Source organism: Bombina bombina, unplaced genomic scaffold, assembly GCF_027579735.1.
Source record: "Bombina bombina isolate aBomBom1 unplaced genomic scaffold, aBomBom1.pri scaffold_2275, whole genome shotgun sequence".
Lineage (NCBI taxonomy): Eukaryota > Metazoa > Chordata > Amphibia > Anura > Bombinatoridae > Bombina > Bombina bombina.
Genome location: NW_026511918.1, coordinates 4351 through 24114, shown reverse-complemented (window position 1 = coordinate 24114; position 19764 = coordinate 4351). Strand labels below are relative to the sequence as shown.

The 19764-nt window shown below is 48.5% G+C and overlaps 1 protein-coding gene across 1 annotated transcript; it reads left to right on the top strand.

Moving 5' to 3' along the window:
* Positions 1-288: 288 nt before the first annotated feature.
* LOC128644010 (E3 ubiquitin-protein ligase BRE1B-like) lies at positions 289-12986 on the top strand. The gene is made up of 4 exons (XM_053696776.1): positions 289-350; positions 11630-11837; positions 12433-12600; positions 12696-12986. The coding sequence occupies exons 2-4, from the start codon at positions 11706-11708 to the stop codon at positions 12969-12971; spliced, it is 576 nt and encodes a 191-aa protein (XP_053552751.1). The 5' UTR covers positions 289-350; positions 11630-11705; the 3' UTR covers positions 12972-12986.
* The last annotated feature ends 6778 nt before the right edge of the window (positions 12987-19764 follow it).

Here is a 19764-nt window from a genome sequence, read left to right as displayed (position 1 = left end):
ACAAACATCTGCACAGCACTTGCGATTTAGACTATGGCGTCCGGTTACCACAGCAACCAAAACAAGACACGCCCCCTACGTCGCGAACTAATCCTATTTGACATTTCCCGGACGCCAGCCAATCGGATCTCGCTTAGGAAACTATTAGTTAGCAGGCGGGGTTAAAGAAACGTCTTCTAATAATGTACAGAAAAACGTAATACGTCACTCAATCGACCAATGATAATACGAATAACAAGTGACTGACAGATCGCAGGACATTCAAAGGGGTGTTGGGGCGGGGCTAGAGGTACGCATGCGTGGTGTGGTATCTGTGACATCCGGGTGCTGTAATGAAGATGGCGGCTTGTGTAAGAAAAGCTTTACTGGTAGAGACTCAACCACCGATACTGTTACTGAGGGATACAGTGTGACAGTGGTGCAAAGGGAGAAAGTAGTGCAGAGAGAGAGAGTGAGTAGTGCAGAGAGATAGAGTGAGTAGTGCAGGGAGAGAGAGAGAGGTGTACAGAGAGAGAGTGAGTAGTGCAGAGAGATAGAGTGAGTAGTGCAGAGAGATAGAGTGAGTAGTGCAGGGAGAGAGAGAGAGGTGCACAGAGAGAGAGTGAGTAGTGCAGAGAGATAGAGTGAGTAGTGCAGGGAGAGAGAGAGAGGTGCACAGAGAGAGAGTGAGTAGTGCAGAGAGAGAAAGAGAGTGAGTAGTGCAGGGAGAGAGAGTGAGTTGTGCAGAGAGATAGAGTGAGTAGTGCAGGGAGAGAGAGAGAGGTGCACAGAGAGAGAGTGAGTAGTGCAGAGAGAGAAAGAGAGTGAGTAGTGCAGAGAGAGAGAGTGAGTTGTGCAGAGAGATAGAAAGAGAGTGAGTAGTGCAGAGGGAGAGAGAGAGGTGCAGAGAGATAGAGTGAGTAGTGCAGGGAGAGAGAGAGAGGTGCACAGAGAGAGATTGAGTAGTGCAGAGAGAGAGAGTGAGTTGTGCAGAGAGAGTGAGTAGTGCAGGGAGAGAGAGAGGTGCACAGAGAGAGAGTGAGTAGTGCAGAGAGAGAGAGTGAGTTGTGCAGAGAGATAGAGTGAGTAGTGCAGAGAGAGAAAGAGAGTGAGTAGTGCAGAGAGAGAGAGTTGTGCAGAGAGATAGAAAGAGAGTGAGTAGTGCAGAGAGAGAGAGTTGTGCAGAGAGATAGAAAGAGAGTGAGTAGTGCAGAGGGAGAGAGAGAGGTGCAGAGAGAGAGAGTGAGTTGTGCAGAGAGAGGGACAGGGAGAGAAAGAGTGAGTAGTGCAGGGAGAGAGAGAGAGGTGCAGAGAGAGAGAGTGAGTAGTGCAGGGAGAGAGAGAGAGAGGTGCAGAGAGAGAGAGTGAGTAGTGCAGAGAGAGAGAGTGAGTAGTGCAGAGAGATAGAAAGAGAGTGAGTAGTGCAGAGGGAGAGAGAGAGGTGCAGAGAGAGAGAGTGAGTTGTGCAGAGAGAGGGACAGGGAGAGAAAGAGTGAGTAGTGCAGAGAGAGAGAAAGAGAGTGAGTAGTGCAGAGAGAGAAAGAGAGTGAGTAGTGCAGAGAGAGGGAGAGAGGTGCAGAGAGAGGAACAGGGAGAGAAAGAGTGAGTAGTGCAGAGAGAGAAAGAGAGTGAGTAGTGCAGAGAGAGAAAGAGAGAGGGAGAGAGGTGCAGAGAGAGAGAGGGTGAGTTGTGCAGAGAGAGGGACAGGGAGAGAAAGAGTGAGTAGTGCAGAGAGAGAGAGAGTGAGTAGTGCAGAGAGAGAGAGTGAGTAGTGCAGAGAGATAGAAAGAGAGTGAGTAGTGCAGAGGGAGAGAGAGAGGTGCAGAGAGAGAGTGAGTTGTGCAGAGAGAGGGACAGAGAGAGAAAGAGAGTGAGTAGTGCAGAGAGAGAGAGTGAGTTGTGCAGAGAGAGGTGCAGAGAGAGAGAGAGTGAGTTGTGTAGAGAGAGGGACAGGGAGAGAGAGAGTGAGTAGTGCAGAGAGAGAGAAAGAGAGTGAGTAGTGCAGAGAGATAGAAAAAGAGTGAGTAGTGCAGAGAGAGTGAGTAGTGCAGAGAGAGAGAGAGTGAGTAGTGCAGAGAGAGAGAGAGTGAGTTGTGCAGAGAGAGGGAGAGAGGTGCAGAGAGAGGGACAGGGAGAGAAAGAGAGTGAGTAGTGCAGAGAGAGAGAAAGAGAGTGAGTAGTGCAGAGGGAGAGAGAGAGGTGCAGAGAGAGAGTGAGTTGTGCAGAGAGAGGGACAGAGAGAGAAAGAGAGTGAGTAGTGCAGAGAGAGAGAGTGAGTTGTGCAGAGAGAGGTGCAGAGAGAGAGAGAGTGAGTTGTGCAGAGAGAGGGACAGGGAGAGAGAGAGTGAGTAGTGCAGAGAGAGAGAAAGAGAGTGAGTAGTGCAGAGGGAGAGAGAGAGGTGCAGAGAGAGAGTGAGTTGTGCAGAGAGAGGGACAGAGAGAGAAAGAGAGTGAGTAGTGCAGAGAGAGAGAGTGAGTTGTGCAGAGAGAGGTGCAGAGAGAGAGAGAGTGAGTTGTGCAGAGAGAGGGAGAGAGAGAGTGAGTAGTGCAGAGAGAGAGAAAGAGAGTGAGTAGTGCAGAGAGATAGAAAAAGAGTGAGTAGTGCAGAGAGAGAGTGAGTAGTGCAGAGAGAGAGAGAGTGAGTAGTGCAGAGAGAGAGAGAGAGTGAGTTGTGCAGAGAGAGGGAGAGAGGTGCAGAGAGAGGGACAGGGAGAGAAAGAGAGTGAGTAGTGCAGAGAGAGAGAAAGAGAGTGAGTAGTGCAGAGAGAGAGAAAGAGAGTGAGTAGTGCAGAGAGAGAGAAAGAGAGTGAGTAGTGCAGAGAGAGAGAGTGAGTTGTGCAGATAGAGGGAGAGAGGTGCAGAGAGAGAGTGAGTGAGTTGTGCAGAGAGAGGGACAGGGAGAGAGAGAGAGTGAGTAGTGCAGAGGGAGAGAGAGAGGTGCAAAGAGAGGGTGAGTTGTGCAGAGAGAGGGAGAGAGGTGCAGAGAGAGGGACAGGGAGAGAAAGAGTGAGTAGTGCAGAGAGAGAGAGAAAGAGAGTGAGTAGTGCAGAGAGAGGTGCAGAGAGAGAGAGGTGCAGAGAGAGAGTGAGTTGTGCAGAGAGAGGGACAGGGAGAGAAAGAGTGAGTAGTGCAGAGAGAGAGAAAGAGAGTGAGTAGTGCAGAGAGAGAGAAAGAGAGTGAGTAGTGCAGAGGGAGAGAGAGAGGTGCAGAGAGAGGGACAGGGAGAGAAAGAGTGAGTAGTGCAGAGAGAGAGAGTGAGTTGTGCAGAGAGAGGGAGAGAGGTGCAGAGAGAGGGACAGGGAGAGAAAGAGTGAGTAGTGCAGAGAGATAGAAAGAGAGTGAGTAGTGCAGAGGGAGAGAGAGAGGTGCAGAGAGAGGGAGAGAGGTGCAGAGAGAGGGACAGGGAGAGAAAGAGTGAGTAGTGCAGAGAGATAGAGAGTGAGTAGTGCAGAGGGAGAGAGAGAGGTGCAAAGAGAGGGTGAGTTGTGCAGAGAGAGGGACAGGGAGAGAAAGAGTGAGTAGTGCAGAGAGATAGAAAGAGAGTGAGTAGTGCAGAGGGAGAGAGAGAGGTGCAGAGAGAGGGAGAGAGGTGCAGAGAGAGGGACAGGGAGAGAAAGAGTGAGTAGTGCAGAGAGATAGAGAGTGAGTAGTGCAGAGGGAGAGAGAGAGGTGCAAAGAGAGGGTGAGTTGTGCAGAGAGAGGGACAGGGAGAGAAAGAGTGAGTAGTGCAGAGAGAGAGAGAAAGAGAGTGAGTAGTGCAGAGAGAGAGAGTGAGTTGTGCAGAGAGGGACAGGGAGAGAGTGAGTAGTGCAGAGAGAGAGAGAGTGAGTAGTGCAGAGAGAGAGAGTGAGTAGTGCAGAGAGAGAGAGTGAGTAGTGCAGAGAGAGAGAGTGAGTAGTGCAGAGAGAGGGAGAGAGGTGCAGAGAGAGGGAGAGAGGTGCAGAGAGAGAGAGAGTGAGTTGTGCAGAGAGAGGGACAGGGAGAGAAAGAGTGAGTAGTGCAGAGAAAGGGAGAGAGGTGCAGAGAGAGGTGCAGAGAGAGAGAGTGAGTTGTGCAGAGAGAGAAAGTGAGTTGTTTAGAGAGAGTGAGTAGTGCAGAGAGAGAGTGAGTAGTGCAGAGAGAGAGTGAGTAGTGCAGAGAGAGAGTGAGTAGTGCAGAGAGAGGGAGAGTAGTGCAGAGAGAGGGAGAGTGAGTAGTGCAGAAAGAGAGAGAGTGAGTAGTGCAGAAAGAGAGAGAGAGAGGGAGTAGTGCAGGGAGAGGGAGTAGTGCAGGGAGAGGGAGTAGTGCAGAGAGAGAGAGAGAGAGTGAGTAGTGCAGGGAGAGGGAGTAGTGCAGAGAGATAGAAAGAGAGAGAGAGAGGTGCAGAGAGAGGGAGAGAGGTGCAGAGAGAGAGACCGTACTAGTGAGACAGTAGTGCAGAGAGACAGTACTAGTGAGACAGTAGTGCAGAGAGAGAGACAGTACTAGTGAGACAGTAGTGCAGAGAGAGAGACAGTACTAGTGAGACAGTAGTGCAGAGAGAGAGACAGTACTAGTGAGACAGTAGTGCAGAGAGAGAGACAGTACTAGTGAGACAGTAGTGCAGAGAGAGAGACAGTACTAGTGAGACAGTAGTGCAGAGAGAGAGACAGTACTAGTGAGACAGTAGTGCAGAGAGAGAGACAGTACTAGTGAGACAGTAGTGCAGAGAGAGAGACAGTACTAGTGAGACAGTAGTGCAGAGAGAGAGACAGTACTAGTGAGACAGTAGTGCAGAGAGAGAGACAGTACTAGTGAGACAGTAGTGCAGAGAGAGAGACAGTACTAGTGAGACAGTAGTGCAGAGAGAGAGACAGTACTAGAGACAGTAGTGTAGAGAGAGACAGTACTAGTGAGACAGTAGTGCAGAGAGAGAGACAGTACTAGTGAAACAGTAGTGAGAGACAGTACTAGAGACAGTAGTGTAGAGAGAGACAGTACTAGAGACAGTAGTGCAGAGAGAGACAGTACTAGTGAGACAGTAGTGCAGAGAGAGACAGTACTAGTGAGACAGTAGTGCAGAGAGAGACAGTACTAGTGAGACAGTAGTGCAGAGAGACAGTACTAGAGACAGTAGTGCAGAGAGAGACAGTACTAGTTAGACAGTAGTGCAGAGAGAGACAGTACTAGTGAGACAGTACTAGAGACAGTAGTGCAGAGAGAGACAGTACTAGAGACAGTAGTGTAGTGAGACAGTACTAGTGAGACAGTAGTGCAGAGAGAGACAGTACTAGTGAGACAGTAGTGCAGAGAGAGACAGTAGTGCAGAGAGAGACAGTACTAGTGAGACAGTAGTGCAGAGAGGGAGACAGTACTAGTGAGACAGTAGTGCAGAGAGAGAGACAGTACTAGTGAGACAGTAGTGCAGGGAGACAGTACTAGTGAGACAGTAGTGCAGAGCGAGAGACGGTATTAGTGAGACAGTAGTGCAGAGCGAGAGACAGTACTAGTGAGACAGTAGTACAGAAAGACAGTTCTAGTGAGACAGTAGTGCAGAAAGACAGTACTAGTGAGACAATAGTGCAGAGAGAGACAGTACTAGTGAGACAGTAGTGCAGAGAGACAGTACTAGTGAGACAGTAGTGCAGAGAGACAGTACTAGTGAGACAGTAGTGCAGAGCGAGAGTACTAGTGAGACAGTAGTGCAGAGCGAGAGTACTAGTGAGACAGTAGTGCAGAGCGAGAGAGAGTACTAGTGAGACAGTAGTGCAGAGCGAGAGTACTAGTGAGACAGTAGTGCAGAGCGAGAGACAGTACTAGAGACAGTAGTGCAGAGAGAGACAGTACTAGTGAGACAGTAGTGCAGAGAGACAGTTCTAGTGAGACAGTAGTGCAGAGAGAGACAGTACTAGAGACAGTAGTGCAGAGAGAGACAGTACTAGTGAGACAGTAGTGCAGAGAGACAGTACTAGTGAGACAGTAGTGCAGAGAGACAGTACTAGTGAGACAGTAGTGCAGAGAGAGAGACAGTACTAGTGAGACAGTAGTGCAGAGAGAGAGACAGTACTAGTGAGACAGTAGTGCAGAGAGAGAGAGACAGTACTAGTGAGACAGTAGTGCAGAGAGAGAGACAGTACTAGTGAGACAGTAGTGCAGAGCGAGAGACAGTACTAGTGAGACAGTAGTGCAGAGAGACAGTACTAGTGAGACAGTAATGCAGAGAGACAGTACTAGTGAGACAGTGCAGAGAGGGAGACAGTACTAGTGAGACAGTAGTGCAGAGAGAGAGAGACAGTACTAGAGACAGTAGTGCAGAGAGAGAGACAGTACTAGTGAGACAGTAGTGCAGAGAGAGAGACAGTACTAGTGAGACAGTAGTGCAGAGCGAGAGACAGTACTAGTGAGACAGTAGTGCAGAGAGAGAGACAGTACTAGTGAGACAGTAGTGCAGAGCGAGAGACAGTACTAGTGAGACAGTAGTGCAGAGAGAGAGACAGTACTAGTGAGACAGTAGTGCAGAGCGAGAGACAGTACTAGTGAGACAGTAGTGCAGAGCGAGAGACAGTACTAGTGAGACAGTAGTGCAGAGCGAGAGACAGTACTAGTGAGACAGTAGTGCAGAGAGAGAGACAGTACTAGTGAGACAGTAGTGCAGAGCGGGAGACAGTACTAGTGAGACAGTAGTGCAGAGCGAGAGACAGTACTAGTGAGACAGTAGTGCAGAGAGAGAGACAGTACTAGTGAGACAGTAGTGCAGAGAGAGAGACAGTAGTGCAGAGAGAGAGACAGTACTAGTGAGACAGTAGTGCAGAGCGAGAGACAGTACTAGTGAGACAGTAGTGCAGAGCGAGAGACAGTACTAGTGAGACAGTAGTGCAGAGCGAGAGACAGTACTATTGAGACAGTAGTGCAGAGCGAGAGACAGTACTAGTGAGACAGTAGTGCAGAGAGAGAGACAGTACTAGTGAGACAGTAGTGCAGAGAGACAGTACTAGTGAGACAGTGCAGAGAGGGAGACAGTACTAGTGAGACAGTAGTGCAGAGAGAGAGAGACAGTACTAGAGACAGTAGTGCAGAGAGAGAGACAGTACTAGTGAGACAGTAGTGCAGAGAGAGAGACAGTACTAGTGAGACAGTAGTGCAGAGAGAGAGACAGTACTAGTGAGACAGTAGTGCAGAGCGAGAGACAGTACTAGTGAGACAGTAGTGCAGAGCGAGAGACAGTACTAGTGAGACAGTAGTGCAGAGAGAGAGACAGTACTAGTGAGACAGTAGTGCAGAGCGACAGACAGTACTAGTGAGACAGTAGTGCAGAGAGAGAGACAGTACTAGTGAGACAGTAGTGCAGAGCGAGAGACAGTACTAGTGAGACAGTAGTGCAGAGCGAGAGACAGTACTAGTGAGACAGTAGTGCAGAGCGAGAGACAGTACTAGTGAGACAGTAGTGCAGAGCGAGAGACAGTACTAGTGAGACAGTAGTGCAGAGCGAGAGACAGTACTAGTGAGACAGTAGTGCAGAGCGAGAGACAGTACTAGTGAGACAGTAGTGCAGAGAGAGAGACAGTACTAGTGAGACAGTAGTGCAGAGCGAGAGACAGTACTAGTGAGACAGTAGTGCAGAGCGAGAGACAGTACTAGTGAGACAGTAGTGCAGAGCGAGAGACAGTACTAGTGAGACAGTAGTGCAGAGAGAGAGACAGTACTAGTGAGACAGTAGTGCAGAGCGAGAGACAGTACTAGTGAGACAGTAGTGCAGAGCGAGAGACAGTACTAGTGAGACAGTAGTGCAGAGCGAGAGACAGTACTAGTGAGACAGTAGTGCAGAGCGAGAGACAGTACTAGTGAGACAGTAGTGCAGAGCGAGAGACAGTACTAGTGAGACAGTAGTGCAGAGCGAGAGACAGTACTAGTGAGACAGTAGTGCAGAGAGAGAGACAGTACTAGTGAGACAGTAGTGCAGAGCGAGAGACAGTACTAGTGAGACAGTAGTGCAGAGCGAGAGACCGTACTAGTGAGACAGTACAGAGAGAGACAGTACTAGTGAGACAGTAGTGCAGAGCGAGAGAGAACTAGTGAGACAGTAGTGCAGAGCGAGAGACAGTACTAGTGAGACAGTAGTGCAGAGCGAGAGACAGTACTAGTGAGACAGTAGTGCAGAGCGAGAGACAGTACTAGTGAGACAGTAGTGCAGAGCGAGAGACAGTACTAGTGAGACAGTAGTGCAGAGAGAGAGACAGTACTAGTGAGACAGTAGTGCAGAGAGAGAGACAGTACTAGTGAGACAGTAGTGCAGAGAGACAGTACTAGTGAGACAGTAGTGCAGAGAGAGAGACAGTACTAGTGAGACAGTAGTGCAGAGCGAGAGAGAGTACTAGTGAGACAGTAGTGCAGAGCGAGAGACAGTACTAGTGAGACAGTAGTGCAGAGAGACAGTACTAGTGAGACAGTAGTGCAGAGCGAGAGACAGTACTAGTGAGACAGTAGTGCAGAGAGAGAGTACTAGTGAGACAGTAGTGCAGAGCGAGAGAGAGTACTAGTGAGACAGTAGTGCAGAGCGAGAGAGAGTACTAGTGAGACAGTAGTGCAGAGCGAGAGAGAGTACTAGTGAGACAGTAGTGCAGAGCGAGAGAGAGTACTAGTGAGACAGTAGTGCAGAGCGAGAGAGAGTACTAGTGAGACAGTAGTGCAGAGCGAGAGAGAGTACTAGTGAGACAGTAGTGCAGAGCGAGAGACAGTACTAGTGAGACAGTAGTGCAGAGCGAGAGACAGTACTAGTGAGACAGTAGTGCAGAGCGAGAGACAGTACTAGTGAGACAGTAGTGCAGAGAGACAGTACTAGTGAGACAGTAGTGCAGAGCGAGAGAGAGTACTAGTGAGACAGTAGTGCAGAGAGAGAGTACTAGTGAGACAGTAGTGCAGAGAGAGACAGTACTAGTGAGACAGTAGTGCAGAGAGAGAGACAGTACTAGTGAGACAGTAGTGCAGAGAGAGAGAGTACTAGTGAGACAGTAGTGCAGAGCGAGAGAGAGTACTAGTGAGACAGTAGTGCAGAGCGAGAGAGAGTACTAGTGAGACAGTAGTGCAGAGCGAGAGAGAGTACTAGTGAGACAGTAGTGCAGAGCGAGAGAGAGTACTAGTGAGACAGTAGTGCAGAGCGAGAGACAGTACTAGTGAGACAGTAGTGCAGAGCGAGAGACAGTACTAGTGAGACAGTAGTGCAGAGAGAGAGAGTACTAGTGAGACAGTAGTGCAGAGAGAGAGACAGTACTAGTGAGACAGTAGTGCAGAGAGAGAGACAGTACTAGTGAGACAGTAGTGCAGAGAGACAGTACTAGTGAGACAGTAGTGCAGAGAGACAGTACTAGTGAGACAGTAGTGCAGAGAGAGAGACAGTACTAGTGAGACAGTAGTGCAGAGAGACAGTACTAGTGAGACAGTAGTGCAGAGAGACAGTACTAGTGAGACAGTAGTGCAGAGAGACAGTACTAGTGAGACAGTAGTGCAGAGAGACAGTACTAGTGAGACAGTAGTGCAGAGAGACAGTACTAGTGAGACAGTAGTGCAGAGAGAGAGACAGTACTAGTGAGACAGTAGTGCAGAGAGAGAGACAGTACTAGTGAGACAGTAGTGCAGAGCGAGAGACAGTACTAGTGAGACAGTAGTGCAGAGAGAGAGACAGTACTAGTGAGACAGTAGTGCAGAGAGAGACAGTACTAGTGAGACAGTAGTGCAGAGAGAGAGACAGTACTAGTGAGACAGTAGTGCAGAGAGACAGTACTAGTGAGACAGTAGTGCAGAGAGAGAGACAGTACTAGTGAGACAGTAGTGCAGAGAGACAGTACTAGTGAGACAGTAGTGCAGAGAGACAGTACTAGTGAGACATTAGTGCAGAGAGACAGTACTAGTGAGACAGTAGTGCAGAGAGAGAGACAGTACTAGTGAGACAGTAGTGCAGAGAGAGAGACAGTACTAGTGAGACAGTAGTGCAGAGAGACAGAGAGTACTAGTGAGACAGTAGTGCAGAGCGAGAGAGAGTACTAGTGAGACAGTAGTGCAGAGCGAGAGAGAGTACTAGTGAGACAGTAGTGCAGAGAGAGAGACAGTACTAGTGAGACAGTAGTGCAGAGAGAGAGACAGTACTAGTGAGACAGTAGTGCAGAGCGAGAGACAGTACTAGTGAGACTAGTGCAGAGAGAGAGTACTAGTGAGACAGTAGTGCAGAGCGAGAGAGAGTACTAGTGAGACAGTAGTGCAGAGAGAGAGTACTAGTGAGACAGTAGTGCAGAGAGAGAGACAGTACTAGTGAGACAGTAGTGCAGAGAGAGAGACAGTACTAGTGAGACAGTAGTGCAGAGAGAGAGTACTAGTGAGACAGTAGTGCAGAGCGAGAGAGAGTACTAGTGAGACAGTAGTGCAGAGCGAGAGAGAGTACTAGTGAGACAGTAGTGCAGAGCGAGAGAGAGTACTAGTGAGACAGTAGTGCAGAGAGAGAGTACTAGTGAGACAGTAGTGCAGAGCGAGAGACAGTACTAGTGAGACAGTAGTGCAGAGAGAGAGACAGTACTAGTGAGACAGTAGTGCAGAGAGAGAGACAGTACTAGTGAGACAGTAGTGCAGAGAGACAGTACTAGTGAGACAGTAGTGCAGAGAGAGAGACAGTACTAGTGAGACAGTAGTGCAGAGAGAGAGTACTAGTGAGACAGTAGTGCAGAGCGAGAGAGAGTACTAGTGAGACAGTAGTGCAGAGAGAGAGACAGTACTAGTGAGACAGTAGTGCAGAGAGAGAGACAGTACTAGTGAGACAGTAGTGCAGAGAGACAGTACTAGTGAGACAGTAGTGCAGAGAGAGAGACAGTACTAGTGAGACAGTAGTGCAGAGAGACAGTACTAGTGAGACAGTAGTGCAGAGAGACAGTACTAGTGAGACAGTAGTGCAGAGAGAGAGACAGTACTAGTGAGACAGTAGTGCAGAGAGACAGTACTAGTGAGACAGTAGTGCAGAGAGAGAGACAGTACTAGTGAGACAGTAGTGCAGAGAGAGAGACAGTACTAGTGAGACAGTAGTGCAGAGAGACAGTACTAGTGAGACAGTAGTGCAGAGAGAGAGACAGTACTAGTGAGACAGTAGTGCAGAGAGAGAGACAGTACTAGTGAGACAGTAGTGCAGAGAGAGAGAGACAGTACTAGTGAGACAGTAGTGCAGAGAGAGAGAGACAGTACTAGTGAGACAGTAGTGCAGAGCGAGAGAGAGTACTAGTGAGGCAGTAGTGCAGAGCGAGAGAGAGTACTAGTGAGACAGTAGTGCAGAGCGAGAGACAGTACTAGTGAGACAGTAGTGCAGAGAGAGAGACAGTACTAGTGAGACAGTAGTGCAGAGAGAGAGAGAGTACTAGTGAGACAGTAGTGCAGAGCGAGAGACCGTACTAGTGAGACAGTAGTGCAGAGAGAGAGACAGTACTAGTGAGACAGTAGTGCAGAGAGAGAGACAGTACTAGTGAGACAGTAGTGCAGAGAGAGAGACAGTACTAGTGAGACAGTAGTGCAGAGAGAGAGAGACAGTACTAGTGAGACAGTAGTGCAGAGAGAATGTGCTGCGTGCGATGCACGGGGAGAGAGAACTAGATAGGGGAACAATAGAAATGATGCTATAGGCACGTGACTGTCACAGGTTGTCATTTCTCCTCTTTGACAGGTATGAAGAGACATCCATGGTGCAGGAACTGTCTGTGAGACGCTGTAATCAGTTTGCGTTAGGCACCTGAGCAGTCATGTCAGGGGCTGGCAGTAAGAGGGCGTCGTTAGACGGCGGCTCAGGGCCCTCTGAGAAGAAGCCTAACCATGAGGAAAAGACAACAACGACACTGATAGAGCCCATACGCCTTGGGGGCATATCTTCTACGGTCAGTGACATCTATGAGACATGGGGTCAAATGATCACAAGCTCACTGGCATGAACAGGAATCGCATACAATTTTTATTTTTTTGGGGGGGGGGGGGGGTTGAGCATTATTTTGCAATAAAAGTGTTTCTCCTTCACATCCAGAACCCATAGCGAGATAAACGGCTCACAACTCTGCCTTTCTAAAATTCTTAGTGGAACCTCATAGTACTCACTGGACATAGATAATCCCGCCCATAATGGGGTCTGTCCCTCTCCTGCAGGTGACACAGACAAAAGGAGCTATAGGACATGGGGTCTGTCCCTCCCCTACAGGGTGACACAGGGAGGGACTTAGGGCACTATGTGACATGGGGTCTGTCCCTCCTCTGCAGGGTGACACAGGGAGGGACTTAGGGCACTATGTGACATGGGGTCTGTCCCTCCTCTGCAGGGTGACACAGGGAGGGACTTAGGGCACTATGTGACATGGGGTCTGTCCCTCCTCTGCAGGGTGACACAGGGAGGGACTTAGGGCACTATGTGACATGGCTCCCCCTGTGACACACTGGGTATTTAATTGTTCTGCATAGTGACAGTGGTACTTGCCCTTACAGGAAGAGATGGATATGAAAGTTTTACAGTTTAAAAATAAGAAACTGGCGGAGCGACTGGAGCAGAGACAAGGGGTTGAGGATGAGCTGAGGGAGAAGATTGAGAAGCTGGAGAAGAGGCAAGCGACAGATGATGCCACTCTGCTCATAGTCAATCGCTACTGGAGCCAGGTATGTGAGTTGTCCTACGTCTGACCCTCTGTATTGTCCCCACTTCCTGCCTCCAGGCCTGTCTGTAACACTGTCCTCCTCATCTCCCCCGGCAGCTGGATGAGAACGTTCAGCAGTTACTGAAGAGCTATGATGCGGAGCCAGCTGCACAGAGCGCCCCAGCAAGTGTGGCCCCTGAGGAGAAGGAGCAGCCTATGGAAAAAGAGGGCGACACTGAGGGTTCACAACCACCCGCAGAGCAAGATGGCAAAGGTGAGTCCTTGAGGTTCCCCTTGTATCCATTGTTATCGTTGTCATATGATCGCTGTGACTCGTGTTTATTACCCGTAGCCTCATTATTAACCCTTGCACTGCTCTCTTCCAGCACATAGCTCCGCAGCTTTTATATAATGTAGCCTCATCACACCTAAACTAGCGACTCTCTGTAACTCCGCCCACATTAACCCTCGCTCTACTCCAGCACATAGCTCCGCAGATTTTATATAATGTAGCCTCGTCACACCTAAACTAGCGACTCTCTGTAACTCCGCCCACATTACCCTCGCTCTACTCAAGCACATAGCTCCGCAGCTTTTATATAATGTAGCCTCGTCACACCTAAACTAGCGACTCTCTGTAACTCCGCCCACATTAACCCTCGCTCTACTCAAGCACATAGCTCCGCAGCTTTTATATAATGTAGCCTCATCACACCTAAACTAGCGACTCTCTGTAACTCCGCCCACATTAACCCTCGCTCTACTCAAGCACATAGCTCCGCAGCTTTTATATAATGTAGCCTCGTCACACCTAAACAAGCGACTCTGTAACTCCGCCCACATTAACCCTCGCTCTACTCAAGCACATAGCTCCGCAGCTTTTATATAATGTAGCCTCATCACACCTAAACTAGCGACTCTCTGTAACTCCGCCCACATTAACCCTCGCTCTACTCAAGCACATAGCTCCGCAGCTTTTATATAATGTAGCCTCATCACACCTAAACTAGCGACTCTGTAACTCCGCCCACATTAACCCTCGCTCTACTCAAGCACATAGCTCCGCAGCTTTTATATAATGTAGCCTCATCACACCTAAACAAGCGACTCTGTAACTCCGCCCACATTAACCCTCGCTCTACTCAAGCACATAGCTCCGCAGCTTTTATATAATGTAGCCTCGTCACACCTAAACTAGCGACTCTCTGTAACTCCGCCCACATTAACCCTCGCTCTACTCAAGCACATAGCTCCGCAGCTTTTATATAATGTAGCCTCATCACACCTAAACTAGCGACTCTCTGTAACTCCGCCCACATTAACCCTCGTACTGCTCCAGCACATAGCTCCGCAGCTTTTATATAATGTAGCCTCATCACACCTAAACTAGCGACTCTGTAACTCCGCCCACATTAACCCTCGCATTACTCAAGCACATAGCTCCGCAGCTTTTATATAATGTAGCCTCGTCACACCTTAACAAGCGACTCTGTAACTCCGCCCACATTAACCCTCGCACTACTCCAGCACATAGCTCTGCAGCTTTTATATAATGTAGCCTCATCACACCTAAACTAGCGACTCTCTGTAACTCCGCCCACATTAACCTCGCTCTACTTAAGCACATAGCTCCGCAGCTTTTATATAATGTAGCCTCATCACACCTAAACTAGCGACTCTGTAACTCCGCCCACATTAACCCTCGCTCTACTCAAGCACATAGCTCCGCAGCTTTTATATAATGTAGCCTCATCACACCTAAACTAGCGACTCTGTAACTCCGCCCACATTAACCCTCGCTCTACTCAAGCACATAGCTCCGCAGCTTTTATATAATGTAGCCTCATCACACCTAAACTAGCGACTCTGTAACTCCGCCCACATTAACCCTCGCTCTACTCCAGCACATAGCTCCGCAGCTTTTATATAATGTAGCCTCATCACACCTAAACTAGCGACTCTGTAACTCCTCCCACATTAACCCTCGCTCTACTCAAGCACATAGCTCCGCAGCTTTTATATAATGTAGCCTCATCACACCTAAACTAGCGACTCTCTGTAACTCCGCCCACATTACCCTCGCTCTACTCAAGCACATAGCTCCGCAGCTTTTATATAATGTAGCCTCATCACACCTAAACTAGCGACTCTGTAACTCCGCCCACATTAACCCTCGCTCTACTCAAGCACATAGCTCCGCAGCTTTTATATAATGTAGCCTCATCACACCTAAACTAGCGACTCTCTGTAACTCCGCCCACATTAACCCTCGCTCTACTCAAGCACATAGCTCCGCAGCTTTTATATAATGTAGCCTCATCACACCTAAACTAGCGACTCTGTAACTCCGCCCACATTAACCCTCGCTCTACTCCAGCACATAGCTCCGCAGCTTTTATATAATGTAGCCTCATCACACCTAAACTAGCGACTCTGTAACTCCGCCCACATTAACCCTCGCACTACTCCAGCACATAGCTCCGCAGATTTTATATAATGTAGCCTCATCACACCTAAACTAGCGACTCTCTGTAACTCCGCCCACATTAACCCTCGCTCTACTCCAGCACATAGCTCCGCAGCTTTTATATAATGTAGCCTCATCACACCTAAACTAGCGACTCTGTAACTCCGCCCACATTAACCTCGCTCTACTCAAGCACATAGCTCCGCAGCTTTTATATAATGTAGCCTCATCACACCTAAACTAGCGACTCTCTGTAACTCCGCCCACATTAACCTCGCTCTACTCAAGCACATAGCTCCGCAGCTTTTATATAATGTAGCCTCATCACACCTAAACTAGCGACTCTCTGTAACTCCGCCCACATTAACCCTCGCTCTACTCAAGCACATAGCTCCGCAGCTTTTATATAATGTAGCCTCATCACACCTAAACTAGCGACTCTGTAACTCCGCCCACATTAACCCTCGCACTACTCCAGCACATAGCTCCGCAGCTTTTATATAATGTAGCCTCATCACACCTAAACTAGCGACTCTCTGTAACTCCGCCCACATTAACCCTCGCTCTACTCAAGCACATAGCTCCGCAGCTTTTATATAATGTAGCCTCATCACACCTAAACTAGCGACTCTGTAACTCCGCCCACATTAACCCTCGCTCTACTCCAGCACATAGCTCCGCAGCTTTTATATAATGTAGCCTCATCACACCTAAACTAGCGACTCTGTAACTCCGCCCACATTAACCCTCGCATTACTCAAGCACATAGCTCCGCAGCTTTTATATAATGTAGCCTCATCACACCTAAACTAGCGACTCTCTGTAACTCCGCCCACATTAACCCTCGCATTACTCAAGCACATAGCTCCGCAGCTTTTATATAATGTAGCCTCATCACACCTAAACTAGCGACTCTCTGTAACTCCGCCCACATTAACCCTCGCTCTACTCCAGCACATAGCTCTGCAGCTTTTATATAATGTAGCCTCATCACACCTAAACTAGCGACTCTCTGTAACTCCGCCCACATTAACCCTCGCTCTACTCAAGCACATAGCTCCGCAGCTTTTATATAATGTAGCCTCATCACACCTAAACTAGCGACTCTGTAACTCCGCCCACATTAACCCTCGCATTACTCAAGCACATAGCTCCGCAGCTTTTATATAATGTAGCCTCATCACACCTAAACTAGCGACTCTAACTCCGCCCACATTAACCCTCGCTCTACTCCAGCACATAGCTCCGCAGCTTTTATATAATGTAGCCTCATCACACCTAAACTAGCGACTCTGTAACTCCGCCCACATTAACCCTCGCTCTACTCCAGCACATAGCTCTGCAGCTTTTATATAATGTAGCCTCATCACACCTAAACTAGCGACTCTCTGTAACTCCGCCCACATTAACCCTCGCTCTACTCCAGCACATAGCTCTGCAGCTTTTATATAATGTAGCCTCATCACACCTAAACTAGCGAATCTCTGTAACTCCGCCCACATTAACCCTTGCTCTACTCAAGCACATAGCTCCGCAGCTTTTATATAATGTAGCCTCATCACACCTAAACTAGCGACTCTGTAACTCCGCCCACATTAACCCATCGCTCTACTCAAGCACATAGCTCCGCAGCTTTTATATAATGTAGCCTCATCACACCTAAACTAGCGACTCTGTAACTCCGCCCACATTAACCCTCGCTCTACTCCAGCACATAGCTCCGCAGCTTTTATATAATGTAGCCTCATCACACCTAAACTAGCGACTCTAACTCCGCCCACATTAACCCTCGCTCTACTCCAGCACATAGCTCTGCAGCTTTTATATAATGTAGCCTCATCACACCTAAACTAGCGACTCTCTGTAACTCCGCCCACATTAACCCTCGCACTACTCCAGCACATAGCTCTGCAGCTTTTATATAATGTAGCCTCATCACACCTAAACTAGCGACTCTCTGTAACTCCGCCCACATTAACCCTCGCACTACTCCAGCACATAGCTCCGCAGCTTTTATATAATGTAGCCTCATCACACCTAAACTAGCGACTCTCTGTAACTCCGCCCACATTAACCCTCGCTCTACTCAAGCACATAGCTCCGCAGCTTTTATATAATGTAGCCTCATCACACCTAAACTAGCGACTCTGTAACTCCGCCCACATTAACCCTCGCTCTACTCAAGCACATAGCTCCGCAGCTTTTATATAATGTAGCCTCATCACACCTAAACTAGCGAATCTCTGTAACTCCGCCCACATTAACCCTCGCTCTACTCCAGCACATAGCTCCACAGCTTTTATATAATGTAGCCTCATCACACCTAAACTAGCGACTCTCTGTAACTCCGCCCACATTAACCTCGCTCTACTCAAGCACATAGCTCCGCAGCTTTTATATAATGTAGCCTCATCACACCTAAACTAGCGACTCTCTGTAACTCCGCCCACATTAACCCTCGCTCTACTCAAGCACATAGCTCCGCAGCTTTTATATAATGTAGCCTCATCACACCTAAACTAGCGACTCTCTGTAACTCCGCCCCACATTAACCCTCGCTCTACTCCAGCACATAGCTCCACAGCTTTTATATTAATGTAGCCTCATCACACCTAAACTAGCGACTCTCTGTAACTCCGCCCCACATTAACCCTCGCTCTACTCAAGCACATAGCTCCGCAGCTTTTATATAATGTAGCCTCATCACACCTAAACTAGCGACACTCTGTAACTCCGCCCACATTAACCCTCGCTCTACTCCAGCACATAGCTCCGCAGCTTTTATATAATGTAGCCTCATCACACCTAAACTAGCGACTCTGTAACTCCGCCCACATTAACCCTCGCTCTACTCAAGCACATAGCTCCGCAGCTTTTATATAATGTAGCCTCATCACACCTAAACTAGCGACTCTCTAACTCCGCCCACATTAACCCTCGCTCTACTCCAGCACATAGCTCCGCAGCTTTTATATAATGTAGCCTCATCACACCTAAACTAGCGACTCTCTGTAACTCCGCCCACATTAACCCTCGCTCTACTCAAGCACATAGCTCCGCAGCTTTTATATAATGTAGCCTCATCACACCTAAACTAGCGACTCTCTGTAACTCCGCCCCACATTAACCCTCGCTCTACTCAAGCACATAGCTCCGCAGCTTTTATATAATGTAGCCTCATCACACCTAAACTAGCGACTCTGTAACTCCGCCCACATTAACCCTCGCTCTACTCAAGCACATAGCTCCGCAGCTTTTATATAATGTAGCCTCATCACACCTATACTAGCGACTCTCCTGTAACTCCGCCCACATTAACCCTCGCTCTACTCAAGCACATAGCTCCGCAGCTTTTATATAATGTAGCCCTCATCACACCTAAACTAGCGACTCTCTGTAACTCCGCCCACATTAACCCTCGCTCTACTCAAGCACATAGCTCCGCAGCTTTTATATAATGTAGCCTCATCACACCTAAACTAGCGACTCTCTGTAACTCCGCCCACATTAACCCTCGCTCTACTCCAGCACATAGCTCCGCAGCTTTTATATAATGTAGCCTCATCACACCTAAACTAGCGACTCTGTAACTCCGCCCACATTAACCCTCGCACTGCTCCAGCACATAGCTCCGCAGCTTTTATATAATGTAGCCTCATCACACCTAAACTAGCGACACTCTGTAACTCCGCCCACATTAACCCTCGCTCTACTCAAGCACATAGCTCCGCAGCTTTTATATAATGTAGCCTCATCACACCTAAACTAGCGACACTCTGTAACTCCGCCCACATTACCCTCGCTCTACTCCAGCACATAGCTCCGCAGCTTTTATATAATGTAGCCTCATCACACCTAAACTAGCGAATCTCTGTAACTCCGCCCACATTAACCTCGCTCTACTCAAGCACATAGCTCCGCAGCTTTTATATAATGTAGCCTCATCACACCTAAACTAGCGACTCTGTAACTCCGCCCACATTAACCCTCGCTCTACTCAAGCACATAGCTCCGCAGCTTTTATATAATGTAGCCTCATCACACCTAAACTAGCGACTCTCTGTAACTCCGCCCACATTAACCTCGCTCTACTCCAGCACATAGCTCCACAGCTTTTATATAATGTAGCCTCATCACACCTAAACTAGCGACTCTCTGTAACTCCGCCCACATTAACCCTCGCTCTACTCAAGCACATAGCTCCGCAGCTTTTATATAATGTAGCCTCATCACACCTAAACTAGCGACTCTGTAACTCCGCCCACATTAACCCTCGCTCTACTCAAGCACATAGCTCCGCAGCTTTTATATAATGTAGCCTCATCACACCTAAACTAGCGACTCTCTGTAACTCCGCCCACATTAACCCTCGCTCTACTCCAGCACATAGCTCCGCAGCTTTTATATAATGTAGCCTCGTCACACCTAAACAAGCGACTCTGTAACTCCTCCCACATTAACCCTCGCTCTACTCCAGCACATAGCTCCGCAGCTTTTATATAATGTAGCCTCATCACACCTAAACTAGCGACTCTAACTCCGCCCACATTAACCCTCGCACTCCTCCAGCACATAGCTCCGCAGCTTTTATATAATGTAGCCTCATCACACCTAAACTAGCGACTCTCTGTAACTCCGCCCACATTAACCCTCGTACTGCTCCAGCACATAGCTCCGCAGATTTTATATAATGTAGCCTCATCACACCTAAACTAGCGA